At 47.9% G+C, this 18,988-nt stretch overlaps 2 protein-coding genes across 7 annotated transcripts in view; both read right to left on the bottom strand.

Annotated features, from left to right (window-relative positions):
* Positions 1-18,988, bottom strand: part of UBALD1 (UBA like domain containing 1) — a 178,082-nt gene that overhangs the window by 104,588 nt on the left and 54,506 nt on the right. The gene's annotated exons all lie outside the window — the stretch shown is intronic.
* The window catches only part of ANKS3 (ankyrin repeat and sterile alpha motif domain containing 3), a 35,498-nt gene that overhangs the window by 12,894 nt on the left and 3,616 nt on the right, over positions 1-18,988 (bottom strand). Inside the window, exons 2-5 of the mRNA XM_050774273.1 lie at positions 18,747-18,945; positions 18,427-18,548; positions 16,834-16,915; positions 2,743-2,878 (exon numbers count right to left, since the gene is read on the bottom strand). Of these exons, the coding sequence (XP_050630230.1) occupies positions 2,743-2,878; positions 16,834-16,915; positions 18,427-18,548; positions 18,747-18,945 (539 nt within the window). The remainder of the gene's footprint in view (positions 1-2,742; positions 2,879-16,833; positions 16,916-18,426; positions 18,549-18,746; positions 18,946-18,988) is intronic.

Genomic DNA, 18,988 nt, shown 5'->3' with positions numbered 1-18,988 from the left:
CTATAATCCCAGCACTTTGGGAGGCCCAGGTGGGCAGACCACCTGAGGTCGGGAGTTTGAGACCAGCCTGGCCAACATGGAGACACCCCGTCTCTACTAAAAATACAAAATTATCTGGGCGTGATGGCACATCCCTGTAATCCCATCTACTCGGGGAGGCTGAGGCAGGAGAATCACTTGAACCCGGGAGGCGGAGGTTGTGGTGAGCCAAGATCAAGCCATTGCACTCCAGCCTGGGCAACAAGAGCGAAACTCCGCCTCAAAAAACAAAAAAAAAGCCGGACGCAGTGGCTCACACCTGTAATCCCAGCACTATGGGAGGCCGAGGCAGGTGGATCACAAGATCAGGAGATCGAGACATCCTGGGTAACATGGCGAAACCCCGTCTCTACTAAAAATACAAAAAAATTAGGTGGGCGAGGTGGCGGGCGCCTGTAAGCCCAGCTACTCGGGAGGCTGAGGCAGGAGAATGGCGTGAACCCCGGAGGCAGAGCTTGCGCCACTGCACTCCAGCTTGGGTGACGGAATGAGACTCCATCTCAAAAAAAAAAAAAAAAAAAAAAAAAGAAAAAAATTATCTTGTAGACCTCTGCAAATAAAAAACTATTATCAAGGAACCACCTCACAGCAAGAGACCAGATGGTTTCATGGGAGGATTCTATCAAAACTTCTAAGACCACGTAGCACTAATGCTACATGTATTGTCCTACAACACAGAAAAGGAAGGAAAACTTCCAATTATTTTTATGAAGTATAACATTGATACCCGTACCTGATAAAGATAGAACAAAAATAGAAAATTATAGGCCACACCGGGGGTGGTGGCTCACGCATGTAATCCCAGCACTGCTGAGGCAGGTGGATCACTAGAGGTCAGGAGTTTGAGACCAGCCTGGCCAACATGGTGAAGCCCCATCTCTACTAAAAATACAAAAATTAGCTGGGTGTAGTGGTGCATGACTGTGATCCCAGCTACTTGGGAGGCTGAGGCAGGAGAATCGCTTGAACCCAGGAGGCAGAGGTTGCAGTGAGCTGAGATCTTGCCACTGCACTCCAGCCTGGGCAACACAGCAAGACTCCATTTCAAAAACAAAAAAAAAGAAGAAAGAAAACTATAGACCAATATCACTTATGACTAAGTATCCATTGAGAAATACTAAATATTAATAAACAGAATTCAAAAACACATTAAAATAATACAACATGTGTGATTTATGCCAAGAATGTAAAGTTGATTCGTTATTAGGAGGTTCATGAAGACAAGCTACCATATGAAAATTCACAGTCGTCTCCAAAGATATGGAAACAAAATTCAATAGTTACTCCAGTAAAACACCACTCAAGAATACAAGAACTGATGAATACTTTGTTAATATGGTAAAATAACATATGCCTTCGCTCTCACATAATGAGGCGTTTCCACTAAGATCAGGACCAAGGTGAGGAGGCGCACAGTCTCCACTATACTGAACAATGGGCTAGAGGTGTCAGCAACTAAACAAAGAACAATGCAATTCAACAAAGTCAGAGTCATAAGAATCAGCAGGTAGCAGTGTATTCATCGATACTTAAAGATTATATGTTAGTCCACCTGTAAAGCCCTAAAGAATCAGTAACAAAACTAACCTGAACAATACAAGAATTCTGTAAGGTAGCAGAATATAAAATTAGTTTGCAGGGCCGGGCGCAGTGGCTCACACCTGTAATCCCAGCACCGTGGAAGGCCGAGGCTGGTGGATCACCTGAGGTCACGAGTTTGAGACCAGCCTGACCAACATGGAGAAATTCCATCTCTACTAAAAATATAAAAAATTAGCCACGCATGGCGATGCACGCCTGTAATCCCAGCTACTTTGGAGGCTGAGGCAGGAGAATTGCTTGAACCTGGAAGGCGGAGGCTGCGGTGAGGCGAGATTGCACCACTGCACTCCAGCCTGAGCAACAAGAGCGAAAACTCCCATCTCAAAAAAAAAAAAAAAATGTTTGCAGAAATCCACTGCCTTCAAATGCACTGACAATACGCAGTTAAACGATATAATGACACCACTAAAGAACTTATTCACATATCCAACCACCACCTGTTCCCCAAAAACCTACTGAAATAAAAAATAAATAGCACTGAATAATTAATACCCTGAGATTTGGGGGAAAAAAAGGGGTATAATGGTAGGGAAAATCCCATTACAATAGGAAAAAAGATGATCAAACACTTAGGAACAAACATATGCAAAATATAGATGAAGAAAAATTTAAAACCCTCCTGCAAGACCCAAAAGTACACTGGAACAAGAAGACATCCTTGTTCTTAGACAGGACAACTCAACACCACAAAGATATAGTTAATTTATACACTGTCACAATCTCAATAAAAGTATCAAGCTGTTTTTAAGGAGCTAGACAAGTTGATATTCAAGTTCATACAGAAAAATGAATAAGCCATAGCCCAGGAAACAGTGAAAACAAAACTAAGGGGGCCTGCCGCGACTCGGTAGTCAAGCATACTACAGAAAGCCTCTACAGTCACGACAGCCTGGTTTTGTGCCACTCTCCATCATAACCATCCTTCTCTCCTGTTAGAGCAGCGGCCTCAACCTTGACATGGAAGCAGCTGGGGGAGGCAAAGCCAAATCTCAGAGGAGAAGGTGGGAGCCGGGGAAGAGGGGGACATCTTTCTCTGCCAGGTCACCTGAAGCTGAAGACAACCAGAGACCCCAGCAGGGCACGGCTGGCAGGTGTGGGTACCTGGGCTCCGATAGAGGCTCTTGGGCAGAGAGGGCGAGTAAGTGTCCATCAAGGCCACGATCTTCATGTGTCCGTACTGCTTGGCCAGCATCCGGGCTGTGGCTCCACTGTGGTCTCTCGCATCCACCTTGACTCCCTGCGAATGTCCGTGAAAGGGGGTTAGGAGCCTCTCCTTCAAAGTGCCTGCCGTTCCTGGGCTGCTGGCTGGGAAGAGAAGGGCATATGCTGGTTTCTGGCTGCCTCCCTGCACGGGAAACACCACATCTGCATGAGAAAAAGGCGGGCTTGTCTGCATCGTAGCCACAAGTTTTGCTCTCACTCTCTTTTTAGTGACAAGCATGAGGGGGGCTGGGGTTGGGGAGTCATCTCCCAGCTGTGGCAGCTCTCGGCTTCCCACTGCTGCCCGCCACACTCATGACCTCCCTTGCAGGGGGCTGGCAGCCACCATGGGGAGAGCCCAGCCTTCACCTTCTGCGCCTGGGCTGTGTCCCACTCGCTTTGCTTGTCTTCACTCAAAGAAAGCTGGAGACAGCAGTTCACAATGAAAGCAGCCTTTTTAACCAGTCAGAATGAAAGCACCATCCTCTGAAGCAGAATTCATCACTTTGATCAAAAGCTCTATCATGTATTTACAGGTCTTGTGGTGCAGCAATTCCACTTCCATGACTCTAAGGAAATAACCCTAAATACAGAGAAAGCTTTAGTGTGCAAAGGCGTTTGGCACAGGCCGGGTACGGTGGTTCACACCTGTAATCCCAGCACTTTGGGAGGCCGAGGTGGGCAGATCACAAGGTCAGGAGATCGAAACCATCCTGGCCAACATGGTGAAACCCCTTCTACAAAAATACAAAAAATTAACTGGTGTGGTGGCGAATGCCTAAAGTCCCAGCTACTCGGGAGGCTGAGGCAGGAGAATCGCTTGAACCTGGGAAGCAGACGGAGGTTGCAGTGAGCCGAGATCGTGCCACTGCACTGCTCCAGCCTGATGACAGAGTGAGACTCTGTCTCAAAAAAAAAAAAAAGTTTGGCATAACATATTCACAATAATGAAAACCTACCTAGAGACAACTTGAATGCTCAGGGGGACAAGGAGCCAGTTACGTTATTGCCATAGATGATGAGATTTACAAACGGCTGTATGATCAAGTTAAAAAAGGATGATGGCCAAGTGAGGTGGCTCATGCCTGTAATCCTAGTATTTGGGAGGCCAAGGCAGGTGGATCGCTCGAGCTCAGGAGTTGGAGAACAACCTGGGCAACACAGTGTGACCCCACCTCTACAAGAAAAAACAACAAACTATAATCAATACAGCATGTTTCTGGTGTTGCTCTATACCGTAACTGTCCTGCTCTCCTGTTAGTCCAGGCAGCGGGGGTAGGCAGGGAAGCCAAAGCCAAATCCCAGAGGAGGAGGTGGGACCCCAGAAAGGGGGAGCATCTTTAATAAAAACGAGCAGGGTATGGCGGCACACGCCTGTGGTCCCAGCTACTCAGGAGGCTGAGGCAGGAGGATCCCTTAAGTCCCAGAGGTGGATGCTGCAGCGAGCTGAGATCGCGCCACTGCACTCCAGCCTGAGCAATAGGGCAAGACCTTGTCTCAAAAAAAATAAAAAAGGATCATGGTACAAAACTACATATACATTACAACTCCTGCAAAACGAGACAAAAAATAAAAGTACACAGAAAACAGTATTGGACGGTAACATACCCAAAAGGTTGCTATTTTTAAGTTATTTATTATTTTTGATGGAGATTTTTCCAATTGTCCAATCTTCTATGTTTTTAAAATGTACTATCATAAGCATGTTTGCTTTTTTTTTTTTTTTTTTGAGATAGGATCTTGCTCTGTTACCCAGGCTGAAGTACAACGGCGCCTAAGGAAATAATGCAGGACATACACTACAATTTAGAATTTTCACTGTGGCATTCAGCATAGTAAGAATCAGAAAGAATCTAAAATAAGAGATTAGTGAGCTACGTGAGAGCATATCCAGAAAACAGAGCACGTCCCGCCCATTTACGTGGTAGGTGGGAGTACCTGCAGTGACACAGACTAGGGTGCACAAAACATCATTAAGAGAAAAACGCAGGGCCGGGCAAGGTGGCTCACGCCTGTAATCCCAGCACTTTGGGAGGCCAAAGTGGGCGAAGCACAAGGTCAAGAGTTCGAGACCAGCCTGGCCAACATGGTGAAACCTCGTCTCTACTAAAAATACAAAAAAAAAATTAGCTGGGCATGCTGGCAAGTGCCTGTAGTCCCAGCTACTCGAAGAGGCTGAGGCAGGAGAATCACTTGAACCCAGGAGGTGGAGGTTGCAGTGAGCCAAGATCACGTCACTGCAGTCCAGCCTGGGTGACAGAGGGAGACTCCATCTCAAAAAAAAAAGAATCACAACCCTTAAGTAGTTTTGCTTCCACCCATACTGCAACTGTCTCTCCCATTAGACCAGGGGTGCCTCAACCTTGACCTCCACATGGAGTCAGTGGGGGAGGCAGAGGTGGTCTCTGAGCAGAGATACAGGAAAAAACTGTTTTCACAAAGCATAAGGAGTTTTACTTTCTAGACTGCCCTCCATCCTACTTTTGACTCTGGTTAAAAATTACCTATGAAACTTTCAGCCTTAAAAAATAATTTATAGGCCGGGCACGGTGGCTCACGCCTGTAATCCCAACACTTTGGGGGAACAAGGAGGGCAGATCACAGCTCATGAGTTCGAGACCAGCCTGGCCAATGTGGTGAAACCCTGTCTCTACTAAAAAATACAAAAATTAGCCGAGCGTGGTGGTGCATGCCTGTAATCCCAGCTACTCAGGAGGCTGAGGGAGGAGAATTGCTTGAATCCAGGAGGCAGAGGTTGCAGTGAGCTGAGATCGTGCCACTGCACTACAGCCTGGGCGACAGAGTGAGATTCTGTCCAAAAAAATAATAAATAAATAATAATACTTTATAAGCTGGGCACAGTTGCTCAAGCCTGTAATCCCAGTACTTTGGGAGGCTGAGATGGGTGGATCACTTGAGGTCAGGAGTTCAAGACCAGCCTGGCCAACGTGGTAGAACCCCATCTCTACTAAAAATACAAAAAGTAGCCAGGTGTGGTGGTACACGTCTGTAGTCCTAGCTACTCAGGAAGCTGAGGAAAGAGAATCGCTTGAGCCCAGGAGGTGGAGGTTGCAGTGAGCCAACATCACGCCACTGCACTCCAGCCTGGGCATCAGACGAAGCAAGACTGTCTCAAAAATAAAAAATAAAAATAAAAAATAATTTCTTGGATGGGCAGAAGCTCACACTGGTAATCCCAGCACTTTGGGAGGCTGAGGTGGGCGGATCACTTGAGGTCAGGAGTTTGAGACCAGCCTGGCCAACAACCAACCTGGTCAGCAGTTTGAGGCCAGCCTGTATCTACTAAAAACACAAAAATTAGCCGGGCGTGGTGGCACGCACCTGTAATCCCAGCTACTCGGGAGGCTGAGGCAGGAGAATCACTTGAACACAGGAGGCAGAGATTGCAATGAGCCGCTGCACTCCAGCCTGGGCGACAGAGGGAGACTCCATCTCAAAAAAAAAAAAAAAAAAAAAAAAAAAAAATTCTTGTTTAAGTTTGATAGAACGAACCCTAAGGTTTTAACCAGAATAAAACAGTAGCCTCTTTACTGTTGGATTTTAACTCGTTATGTATTTTCGGTTTTGTTTTAGAGGCAGAATCTCACTCTGTGGCCCGGGCTGGATTACATTGGCTCACTGCAACCCTGACCTCCGCAGCTCAAGTGATCCTCCCATCTCAGCCTCCCTGGGATTACAAACACACACCACGACTGGCTAATTTTTTTTTTTTTTTTGAGATGGAGTTTTGCTGTGTCACCCAGGCTGGGGTGCAATGGCATGATCTCGGCTCACTGTGACCTCTGCCTCCCGGGTTCAAGTGATTCTCCTGCCTCAGCCTCCCAAGAAGCTGGGATTATAAGCACCTGCCATCATGCCCAGCTAATTTTTGTACTTTTAGTAGAGATGGGGATTCACCATGCCGACCAGGTTCATCCTGAAATCCTGACCTCAGGTGATCCACCTGCCTTGGCGTCCCAAAGTGCTGGGATTATAGGCATGAGCCAACGTGCCCAGCCAATTTTTGTTTTGTTTTGTTTTGTTTTGTTTTGTTTTTTGAGACGGAGTCTCGCTCTGTCGCCCAGGCTGGAGTGCAGTGGCGCGATCTCGGCTCACTGCACACTCCGCCTCCTGGGTTCACGCCATTCTCCTGCCTCAGCCTCCTGAGTAGCTGGGACTACAGGCGCCCGCCACCGCGCCCGGCTAATTTTTTGTATTTTTAGTAGAGACGGGGTTTCACCGTGGTCTCGATCTCCTGACCTTGTGATCCGCCCACCTCGGCCTCCCAAAGTGCTGGGATTACAGGCGTGAGCCACCGCGCCCGGCCTTGTTTTGTTTTTTAATGTGGAGACAAGGTCTCACTGTATTGCCTAGACTGGTCTCCAACTCCCAGCCTCAAGCAATCCTCCCATTTTGGCCTCCAAAAGTGCTGGGATTACTGGCATGAGCCACTGCGCCTGACGTGAAAATAAATTTTTATCTACTTATGCTTTAAAAGATTTTTTTCCTATTTTATAATGTCCATATTACTAAAGAGACACATGATCAAAATTCATTTTAACATGAAGGTGGGATCAGAGAGTTTAGAAACCCTGGAACGAGACTATCCAGAAGGCACGAATCAACTTTCTCTTAAAGAAAGGCCCACAAAGATCCATATCCTCTTCTCCTGACTGAGCTGCTGGGGCTAGGCCCCACCGGCAGAAGGGAAATGGGGGACAAGGAAAGCAGCCACAGCCCTTTCTTCCCCTAGCAAAGAGCACAGGATGCCCAGCCTTGCCCAGTTCTCCACCTCCAGAAACGGAGCCCAGCTCTGGAGGGGCAGGTTGGGAAACCGGGTGGGCTCCCTGCTCTGGCTCCAGGTGTTCTAACAACTGGGTGGCAGGAAGAATGTGGGAGAGAAGAGCTTCCAGGCAAGGCTTGCCCACCAGCCTCCCCGACAGGCAAACCACCCAGGCCATCAGGCCACCTGCCGCCAGTCCTGCCCCATCCCACCAAGCAATCACTAACCAACACTTTGATTCTTGATTAAAGTGCTGGAGGAAGAACTCTGTGCTGAGTTCCTGAGTTTGATAAGTTTGTGTGACTGGGAAAGAGAACATATTTGCTTTTAGGAAATACATATTTAGGGGGAAAGGGGCATTATGTCACAATTTACATTTAAATGATTCAAAAAACATATGCACGTTATATATAAAGAGACTGATAAGAAAATGAGGTGAAATGTTAACGTTTGGGGAATCTGGTAAAAACATGCAAATTGTTGGCCAAGCACCGCGGCTCCTGCCTGTAATCCCAGCACTTTGGGAGGCCAAGGTGGGAGGACCACTTGCAGCCAGGAGTTTGAGACCAGCCTAAGCAACTTAGTGAGACCTCAACTCTACAAAAAAATTAAATCAGCTAGGTGTGGTAGCACGGGCTTGTGGTCTCAGCTACTCAGAAGGCTGAGTTGCAAGGATCCCTTGAACCTGGGAGGTCAAGGCTGCAGCAAACTATGATCGTGCCACTGCACTCCAGCATGGGCAGAGAGTGAGACCCTGCCTCTAAAAGAAACAAACATACAAACAAAAATTATAAGAGTACATATGTCTTAGGATCTCCAGTTCTACCTTACTTAAAATGACTCTAAACTTACAAGTAGAGGGTCTTCATGGTTCTGGGCTATCGATTCTATGATGTGTCTTAAGGAAGCCTAGTTCATGTCAGCAGGATTATCTGTCAAAAGATTATCTGGCCGGGCATGGTGGCTCACATCTGTAACTCCAGCACTTTGGGAGGCCAAGGTGGGAAGATTGCTTGAGGCCAGGAGTTCAAGACCAGCCTGGGCAACATAGTCAGATTTTGTCTCTACAAAAAAAAGTATCCAGGCGTGGTGGTGCGTGCCTGTAGTCCAGCTACTGAGGAGGCTGAGGCAGAAGGATTACTCCAGCCCAGGAGGTCAAGGCTGCAATGACCCATGATAAGGCTACTGCACTCTAGTCTGGTGATCGAGCAAGACCCTATATAAAAAAATAAAAATAGGGGCCGGGCGCGGTGGCTCAAGCCTGTAATCCCAGCACTTTGGGAGGCCGAGACGGGCGGATCACGAGGTCAGGAGATCGAGACCATCCTGGCTAACACGGTGAAACCCCGTCTCTATTAAAAAATACAAAAAAACTAGCCGGGCGAGGTGGCGGCGCCTGTAGTCCCAGCTACTCGGGAGGCTGAGGCAGGAGAATGGCGGGAACCCGGGAGGCGGAGCTTGCAGTGAGCTGAGATCCGGCCACTGCACTCCAGCACGGGCGGCAGAGCGAGACTCCGTCTCAAAAAAAAAAAAAAAATAAAATAAAATAAAATAAAAATAGGGCCGGGCGCAGTGGCTCAAATCTGTAATCCCAGCACTTTGGGAGGCCGAGACGGGCGGATCACGAGGTCAGGAGATCGAGACCATCCTGGCAAACACGGTGAAACCCCGTCTCTATTAAATACAAAAAAAACTAGCCGGGCGAGGTGGCGGGCGCCTGTAGTCCCAGCTACTTGGGAGGCTGAGTCCGGAGAATGGCGTGAACCCGGGAGGCGGAGCTTGCAGTGAGCTGAGATCCGGCCACTGCACTCCAGCCTGGGTGACAGAGCGAGACTCCGTCTCAAAAAATAAAAAAAAAATAAAAATAAAAATAAAAATAAAAATAAATTAACTGCAGAAAAAGAAACCCGAATGGCCACTAAAAAGTATAAAGTATTACAGAAACATAAAAAATAAAACATAAATTAAAATTAAGAAATGAAAAGATGCTCAATCTCATCAGAAATCAGAGAAAGGCAAAAATCAAAAGGAGACACTCATTTGACTATGGGAGCCAAAGAAGTCTAACATCCTGGCCAGGCGTGGTGGCTCACGCCTGTAATCCCAGCATTTTGGGAGGCCGAGGCAGGCGGGTCACGAGGTCAAGAGATTGAGACCATCCTGGCTAACATGGTGAAACCCCGTCTCTACTAAAAATAAAAAAATTAGCCAGGCATGGTGGCGAGCGCCTGTAGTCCCAGCTACTCGGGAGGCTGAGGCAGGAAAATCACTTGAACCTGGGAGGCAGAGGTTGCAGTGAGCCGAGATCGCACCATTGCACTCCAGCCTGGGTGACAGAGACTCCATCTCAAAAAAATAAAAAGAAGTCTAACACCCTAAGGGGAGGGGTGTGAACCAGGACCACTACGGAAGAAAGCAAGTTCACACTATCCACTACCGACTGAGATTCACCCACCTTACACAACAAAGACCCTACTTTGAAGAACACATCCTAAGCTCCCAAAGAAATTCCCACATGTGCTTAAAAAGACATGTAAGAAATGTCAATGGCAGGCCGGGCGCAATGGCTCATGCCTGTATCCCAGCACTTTGAGAGGCCGAAGTGGGCAGATCACTTGAGGTCAGGAGTTCAAGACCATCCTGACCAACATGGTGTAACTCCGTCTCTACTAAAAATACAAAATTAGCCAGGCATGGTGGCGCGCCCCTGTAATCCCAGCTACTCAGGAGGCTGAGGCGGGAGAATCACTTGAACCCAGGAGCAGAGGTTGCAGTGAGCCAAGATGGCACTACCGCACTCCAGCCTGGGTGACAGAGTGACACTCCGTCTCAAAAAAAAAAAGAAATGTCAACAGCAGCACTGTCAGAAGAGCAAAGCGGAACCCAACTTAAGAGCTCACTAATAAGGGAGAGGATGAAGGTGACTGAGGCATCCCTCCACACACAGAGCTGTTAGAGTGCATTTTGCCTGCGTGAACCAACATGCTGCTGAATGACACACACAATCTGACATGCTGTTTACACCCAGAATGACACACACAATCTGATATGTGGTTTACACCCATCTTTCAAGATTCAAAACAAGTCTACACATGGTGTAAGGATGCACAGTATGTGATAAAAATATAAAATCAGGGACCGGAGAGGTACACACTGGCAGCTGGAGAGTGGTCGCCTCTGGAAAAGGAGGAAGGCAGATGAAATAGAAAGGCATATAAAGGGGATTTTGGTTGTGTCCTTTACAAACACAATGGGAGAAGAGCTGAGGCAGATGAGGCGAGAGGTTAACGTGTGTCACACACAGGTACTGGGTTCGTGTGGTCGGCTATCTTACGTCTCTACTCTATTGAGTGCTTCATAATTTAAGACGCATGATTCTTACTGTGGTGGGTGTGGAAGATGGCAGTTTGGCAACATCCACATTAAGACGGTACTTACACTTCACCCAAAACTTGTACCTTTAGTACTGGACCATACAGATGTGGTCACACATGTTTACAGACACATGTGCAAAGATATTCTGCACAGCGCTGTGCATAATAGCAAATGGTTGGCAATGACCTAATTCTATCTGTAAATTATTGTTAAAGAAACTCTGATTCGGCCAGGCGCGGTGGCTCACACCTGTAATCCCAGCACTTTGGGAGGCCAAGGCGGGCCGATCACAAGGTCAGGAGATCGACACTATCCTGGCTAACATGGTGAAACCTCGTCTCTACTAAAAAGAAAACACAAAAAATTAGCCAGGCGCGGTGGCACATACCTGCAGTACCAGCTACTCGGGAGACTGAAGCAGGAAAATAGCTTGAACCCAGGAGGTGGACGTTGCAGAGAGCCGAGATCGTGCCACCGCACTCCAGCCTGGGTGACAGAGCGAGACTCCGTCTCAAAAAAAAAAAAAACAAAAGAAAAACAAACAAAACTAACAAACAAAAACTCTGATTCATCCCTACAGGGAATATCATGCCACTATAAAAAAAAAAAGAGAGGCTGGGTGCGGTGGCTCACACCTGTAATCCCAGCACTTTGGGAGGCCGAGACGGGCGGATCATGAGGTTAGGAGATCGAGACCATCCTGGCTAGCACAGTGAAACCCCGTCTCTACTAAAAAATACAAAAAAATTAGCCGGGCGAGGTGGCGGGCGCCTGTAGTCCCAGCTACTCGGGAGGCTGAGGCAGGAGAATGGCGGGAACCCGGAAGGCGGAGCTTGCAGTGAGCTGAGATCCGGCCACTACACTCCAGCCTGGGTGACAGAGCGAGACTCCGTCTCAAAAAAAAAAAAAAAAAAAAAAAACTGCTCTGGGGTTAAACCTGGGCATTGTCAAGGAATCAGAATCTCTTGGGTAAGACCTACACATTAGTATTTTTCAAAGGCTAATTTGTCTCTTCCTGCCTTTCCTGATGCTGCTGAAGCCTTTTCTGGTTATTTTGTTTTGAGGTGGAGTTTTGCTCTGTTGCCCAGGCTGGAGTGCAGTAGCACAACCTTGGCTCACTGCAACCTCTACCTGGGTTTAAGTGATTCTCCCACCTCAGCCTCCCAAGTAGCTAGGATTACAGGTACCTGCCATCATGCCTGGCAACTTTTTGTGTTATTAGTAGAGATGGGGTTTCACCATGTTGGCCAGGCTGACTTCAGGTGATCTGCCCACCTCACCCTCCCAAAGTGCTGGGATGACAGGCGTGAGCCACTGGCCATGCTGAAGCCTTTTGTAATGACAGTGAGATGTCGCTTTGTATTAGGGTTCTTCTCCAGAGAAACAGAACCAATAGAAGATACGCACACACACAGATTTATTTTAAGGAATGGGTACTCGGCCGGGCGCGGTGGCTCAAGCCTGTAATCCCAGCACTTTGGGAGGCCGAGACGGGTGGATCACGAGGTCAGGAGATTGAGACCATCCTGGCTAACACGGTGAAACCCCGTCTCTACTAAAAAATACAAAAAAATTAGCCCGGCGAGGTGGCGGGCGCCTGTAGTCCCAGCTACTCGGAAGGCTGAGGCAGGAGAATGGCGTGAACCTGGGAGGCGGAGCTTGCAGTGAGCTGAGATCCGGCCACTGTACTCCAGCCTGGGCGACAGAGCGAGACTCCGTCTCAAAAAAAAAAAAAAGAGCCGGGCGCGGTGGCTCAAGCCTGTAATCCCAGCACTTTGGGAGGCCGAGACGGGTGGATCACGAGGTCAGGAGATCGAGACCATCCTGGCTAACACGGTGAAACCCCGTCTCTACTAAAAAATACAAAAAAAAAAAAAACTAGCCGGGCGAGGTGGCGGGCGCCTGTAGTCCCAGCTACTCGGGAGGCTGAGGCAGGAGAATGGCGTAAACCCGGGAGGTGGGGCTTGCGGTGAGCTGAGATCCGGCCACTGTACTCCAGCCTGGGCGACAGAGCGAGACTCCGTCTCAAAAAAAAAAAAAAGAGAGAGAGAAGGGGCTGGGCACGCTGGCTCATGCCTGTAATCCCAGTGCTTTGGGAGACTGAGGCAGGCGAACTGCCTGAGCTCAGGAGTTCAGGACCAGCCTGGGCAACATGCCAAAACCCATCTCTACAAAAAATAAATACAAAAATTGGCTGGGCGTGGTGGCACGCACCTGTAGTCCCAGCTACTTGGGAGGCTGAGGCAGGAGGATCACTTGAGCCTCAAGGCTGCAGTGAGCTGAGACTGCACCACTCCACTCCAGCCTGAGTGACATAGCAAGACCCCGCCTATCTATGTATCTATCTATCTATCTATCTATCTATCTATCTATCTATCTACTTACTTACTTAGAAATAGTTTCACTCTGTCGCCCAGACTGGAGTGCAATGGCAACATCTTGGCTCATCGCAACTTCCACCTCCCAGGTTCAAGTGATTCTCCTGTCTCAGCCTCCCAAGCAGCTAGGATTACAGCGCCTGCCACCTGTATTTTGTATTTTTGTATTTTTAGTAGAGGCGGGTTTCACCATGTTGGCCAGGCTGGTCCCAAACTCCTGACCTCAAGTGATCTGTCTGCCTTGGCCTCCCAAAGCGCTGGGATTACAGGAGTGAGCCACTGCACCTGGCCCCATCTCTTTATACACCAATATAGAACAATCTTCATGATTAAGTTTTAAAAAAAAAAATGCAAGATGTGAGCAGCTGCACACGGGGCAGGACTATGGGTGTGTGGGTGTATTCCAGTGTATTCCCAGAGTCGCCCTTGGGGAGGGTGCCAAGGAGATGCAGGCAGGGTGGGGGAGAGGCCTGCGGTGCACCTGCCTTCTGGTCTGCATGTGTACCACGTGCATGTTCTGTCCCAAAATTCTTTGTTTTTTTTTGTTTTTTTTTTTTTTTTTGAGATGGAGTCTCGCTCTGTCGCCCAGGCTGGAGTGCAGTGGCCGGATCTCAGCTCACTGCAAGCTCCGCCTCCCGGGTTTGCGCCATTCTCCTGCCTCAGCCTCCCGAGTAGCTGGGACTACAGGCGCCCGCCACCTCGCCCGGCTAGTTTTTTGTATTTTTTTAGTAGAGACGGGGTTTCACCGTGTTAGCCAGGATGGTCTCGATCTCCTGACCTCGTGATCCACCCGTCTCGGCCTCCCAAAGTGCTGGGATTACAGGCTTGAGCCACTGCGCCCGGCCCCAAAATTCTTTGTTAAAAAGAGATACCATGTGAAATTTTCATTATTTAAGAAATTCCCACCAATAAGTGAGAAAAAAACAAACTATCCAATAGAAAATTGGGCTATAAACAGACAACTCATAAGAGAAATACGAATGGCCAGCCGGGCGCAGTGGCTCACGCCTGTAATCCCAACACTTTGGGAGGCCAGAGCGGGCAGATCATGAGGTCAGGAGATTGAGACAATCCTAACTAACATGGTGAAACCCTGTCTCTACCAAAAACACAAAAAATTAGCTGGGTGTGGTGGCAGGCGCCTGTAGTCTCAGCTACTCGGGAGGCTGAGGCAGGAGAACTGCTTGAACCTGGAAGGCGGAGGTTGCAGTGAGCCGAGATCGCGCCACTGCACTCCAGTCTGGGCGACAGAGTGAGACGCCATCTCGAAAGAAAAAAAAAAAAGAAAGAAATACAAATGGCCAAAAAAATTTTTTTTTTTTTTTTTGTGAGACAGAGTCTTCCAGTCTGGGCGAGAGAGCACAAGACTTCCGTCTCCAAAAAAAAATTTCAACTACACTAACAAGGACAAACCAAAATGAAATGCCACAATTCACCTGCCAGATTGACAAAAGGCTGACTGACATCAGGGCTGGTGAGGACATGAGAAAATGGGCACCTTTGTATACGACTGGTGGGCAGGACGAGAGACAACCTTAGTAGTGGGAATTCATTAGGACCGCCTGAACTTCCCCTCATTGGGTTTAACAGCCTTATAAAGATATAATCCACATACCAACAAGTCACCCACTTACAATGTACAATTAAATGGCTTCTAGTACATGCACAGTTGTTCAACCATCACCACAAACAATTTTAGCACATTTTTATCACCCCAATCTTCCCATCCCCCAAGACCCAGGAAACCACTCATCTATTTTCTGTCTATGTATTTGCTTATTCTGGACATTTCATATGAATGAAATCAGGTAGTGTGTGGCCTGTTGTGTCCAGCTTCTTTCACTGAGCCTAATGTTTCCCTTTTCTTTTTGAGACAGGATCCACTCTGTGACCCAGGCTGGAGTGCAGTGGCGCAATCATAGGTTAGTGCAACCTCCAACTCCAGGGCTGAAGTGATCCTCCGGCCTCAGCCTCCCAAAGTGTTGGGATTACTGGCGTGAGCCACTGCACGCAGCCCAGCCTAATGCTTGAGGATTCACCCATGCCGCAGCATGCATCAGAACTTCACTACCTTGTAGGGCCGAATAATATCCTGCTATTTAGATAGATATTTTGTTCATCAATTCCTCAGTAGATGGACTTGTGGGTTGTTTCTACTTTTTGGCAATTATGAATAATACTGCTATGAATATTTATGTACAAGGTTCTGTGTGGACAGGCTTGCACCTGTAATCCCAGCACTTCGGGAGGCTGAGGTGATCGCTTAAGCTCAGGAATTCAAGACTACCCTGCACAACACACTGAGACCCCCAACTCTACCAAAAAAAAAAAATTAAATATGTAGCCAGGGCGTGCTGGCATGCACCTGTGGTCCCAGCTACTTGGGGGCTGAGCCCAGGACGTTGAAGCTGCAGTAAGCCATCATCTCGCCACTGAACTCCAGCCTGGGACACAGGGCAAGATCCTGTCTCAAAAAAAGAATAAAATAAAATAGAAATACAATATACAGCAACAACTGTAAGTGTATTAAAGCTTTGTGTAAAAGGATATTCCTGGAGCACTGTTTATAATTGCAAAATGTTGAAAACTAAGTTTCTACTAATAAGAAACTCATTGAATTAACTGGTGCAGACTGTACACGGAATACTGTACAAACATGAGATGTCTCTAAGTGACACAGTAAAAGTAGAATCCCACTTTGTTCAAACACAAAGCAATGTGCACACACTTGCCTACAGACACACCTTTCCACAGCAGAGGAAAAGCCCCAGGGCAGCTCTTTCCCAAACCAAGTGGGTATCTTAGGGAGGCTGAAAAAGAGAGAAAGATCTTTGCCTTTTTTTTCTTTTTTGAAACAGAGTCTCTCTCGCTCTGTCGTCCAGGCTGGAGTGCAGTGGCGCGATATCAGCTCACGGCAACCTCCGCCTCCTGGATTCACACCATTCTCCTGCCTCAGCCTCCCGAGTAGCTGGGAATATAGGCGCCCGCCACCACACCCAGCTGATTTTTGGTATTTTTAGTAGAGACGGGGTTTCACCATGTTAGCCAGGATGGTCTTGATCTCCTGACCTCGTGATCCACCTGCCTCAGCCTCCCAAAGTGCTGGGATTACAGGCGTGAGCCACCACACCTGGCCTCTACCTTCTCATTCTATACAATTTTTCTAAGTGACAGGATTATGAGTGCTATGTACTTTTAAAATATTTTTCCATATTTTTCAAATAGTATTTTCAAAATTATTACAGGAATAGGTGTCTATTTCTACTCACCATCGTACCCTTAACGCCAAAGCACCACTCAACACCGGGCGTCAAGAGATAAAGAAAATGTGTTGAATAAATGAACGAAAAGCAGTTATTTCTGTGCAAAGGAAAATTCTGTAATAGCTTATACTTCAGTAATATGGTTCCTCATTTGCTGTGACTACATTACATGCTAATAAACAGGGTCACTTACGTGATTCAGAAAATACTGCACGATTATCTCATGGCCAGCCGCAGCTGCTTCCATCAAAGGAGTAAATCCATATATCGGCTCCCTGCAAGATGTGGGCCACAGTCAGATGATTGGCAGAGACAAGTTCTGTCAGGCAAAAACTCCCTGCTGAAGATAAACCCAGGGCAGTGCACGAATCACCGAACCCTCAGTGTAGAACACTCTCTCTCCCTTTCAAGAATTAACAGGTGAGATGAGAATAACACATCAGCTCCATTTACTCTTCTGGTTTCTGTCCCCAGGGCTGGTCTTTGTCCTAAAGACAGATGTCTGCCTATCATCCCTCCTGTTGGCTATTCTCTGCTACCTCTGAAATCTCCACCTCAATCATATTCAAAAAGCAGTTCTGACTCCTTACTCCTCACAGAAAGCCAACGTCTCCCATCCATTCATCCAAATCCTAGCTTCAAGTTCAACATCCTCCACGAACCCACTCTGAAAAGCTCAGGTACTAATGATCTAAGCTGTCCTTGCTACGCTTAGCTCCTGAAGCTTGCTTTTCATACTTGGTTATGCTAACTCGGCACTGTCTTCAGAGGGCTTCCGAATCCCTCCTTGTCTCATGCTGGTCTAGAAGTCAGGAACCATGCATGGGAAATGCTGGTTTTCATCCATTCTAAGACACACAGTGTTCATATTTTAACATCTCTGAAGTCAGAAAACATCTTTAAACCAACAGGTGAGTTGAATGTTAATTAGTAGCATATTTTTTCTTTCTCAGTGGCATACAAAATTATGGGGTGTCTTAGGATGGATGACAGCCAGGGTGGGTCTGCATTGGTACCCACTGCGTTTGTTCAAAGGTGATTATTATCACAACAAGCTTTAGACAACAATCCCACTTCCAACTTATAAAATTCATGACTGGTTGTTTGTTTGTTTGTTTTTGAGGAGTTTTGCTCTTGCTGCCCAGGCTGGAGTGCAAAGGCATGATCTCAGCTCACTGCAACCTCTGCCTTCCGGTTTCAAGTGATTCTCCTGCCTCGGCCTCCTGAGTAGCTGGGACTGCAGGCGCCCGCCACCAAGCCCAGCTAATTTTTGTTTTTTCAGTAGAGACGGGGTTTCACCATGTTGGCCAGGCTGGTCTTGACCTCCTGACCTCACAATCTGCCCTCCTTGGCCTCCCAAAGTGCTAGGATTACAGGTGTGAGCCACCACTCCCGGCCAAAACTCATGACTGTTTTTAAAGCATCACCTCATCTCATCCATACAAAAGACAAGAAAATGGAAGGAATTTGCATGTAATGTATAACATTTAAATGCCATTCAGTATGTTAGGCCCCTGGCATACAATAAAACATGTAATTCTTACAACTCTATGACCCAGGTGGGTTTCAGATAAAGAAAAGGAAGCTGAGAGGGCTTGAAGAGATGCACTCACAGATGTGGGAAAAGGCCCACGCCTGGAAGGACTCTCGTCCTACCCCTCATCTTGAGCCTTTCCTGCCGAAGCAGGGTGGCCCTAAACTCTGGTTAGCTGCCTCCAGAGCCAACCTCCTTAGAGTCAGATGACACCTAGGCCACTCCTGTGGCCACTAAAGACGTGGCAATCACCTCACGTTGGCATTGGCTCCACTGTCCAAGAGGAACCTGACCATGTGCTGGTGCCCGGCGCTGGTACAGTGGAAAAGGGCCGTCCAGCCCTGGATGTCTTTCATTTCTAGCTCTGCACCTTGCTTCAAGAGAACACAGAACGTGCGTTACGGCCTCATCTCCTCTGCGTGGGGCGGGCGCCCTCCAGGCGGCCATGCTGCAAGAATCAGAAATGATTACACGAGCACACAAGAACACCATGGCCTGCAGTGGTTTGCGTCTCTGTCAGGGCGGTCAGGGAGCCCCTCAGGTTTCTGGGCCTGAGTTCCCTCGTAGCTCACCTGGAGGAGAAAGTAGGCGATGCTCTCGTTGCCACAGCTGGAGGCCAGCATCAGTGGAGTCTGCCCTTCTGGGGTCGGCACATTCACACTCACCCCCGCCTCAAGCAGCAGGTGCACGATGGTGTCGTGGCCAATGTAGGAGGCATACATCAGCGGGGTCCAGCCACCACCGTTCTTCTTATTCAAATCTAACTCTCTCCTAAACAAACGCAAGATACGCTAGACATGGCCAGCCGCCTCAC

This window comes from Macaca thibetana, chromosome 20 (genome assembly GCF_024542745.1).
Source record: "Macaca thibetana thibetana isolate TM-01 chromosome 20, ASM2454274v1, whole genome shotgun sequence".
Classification (NCBI taxonomy): Eukaryota; Metazoa; Chordata; class Mammalia; order Primates; family Cercopithecidae; genus Macaca; species Macaca thibetana.
This window is presented reverse-complemented; position numbering and strand designations above follow the sequence as displayed.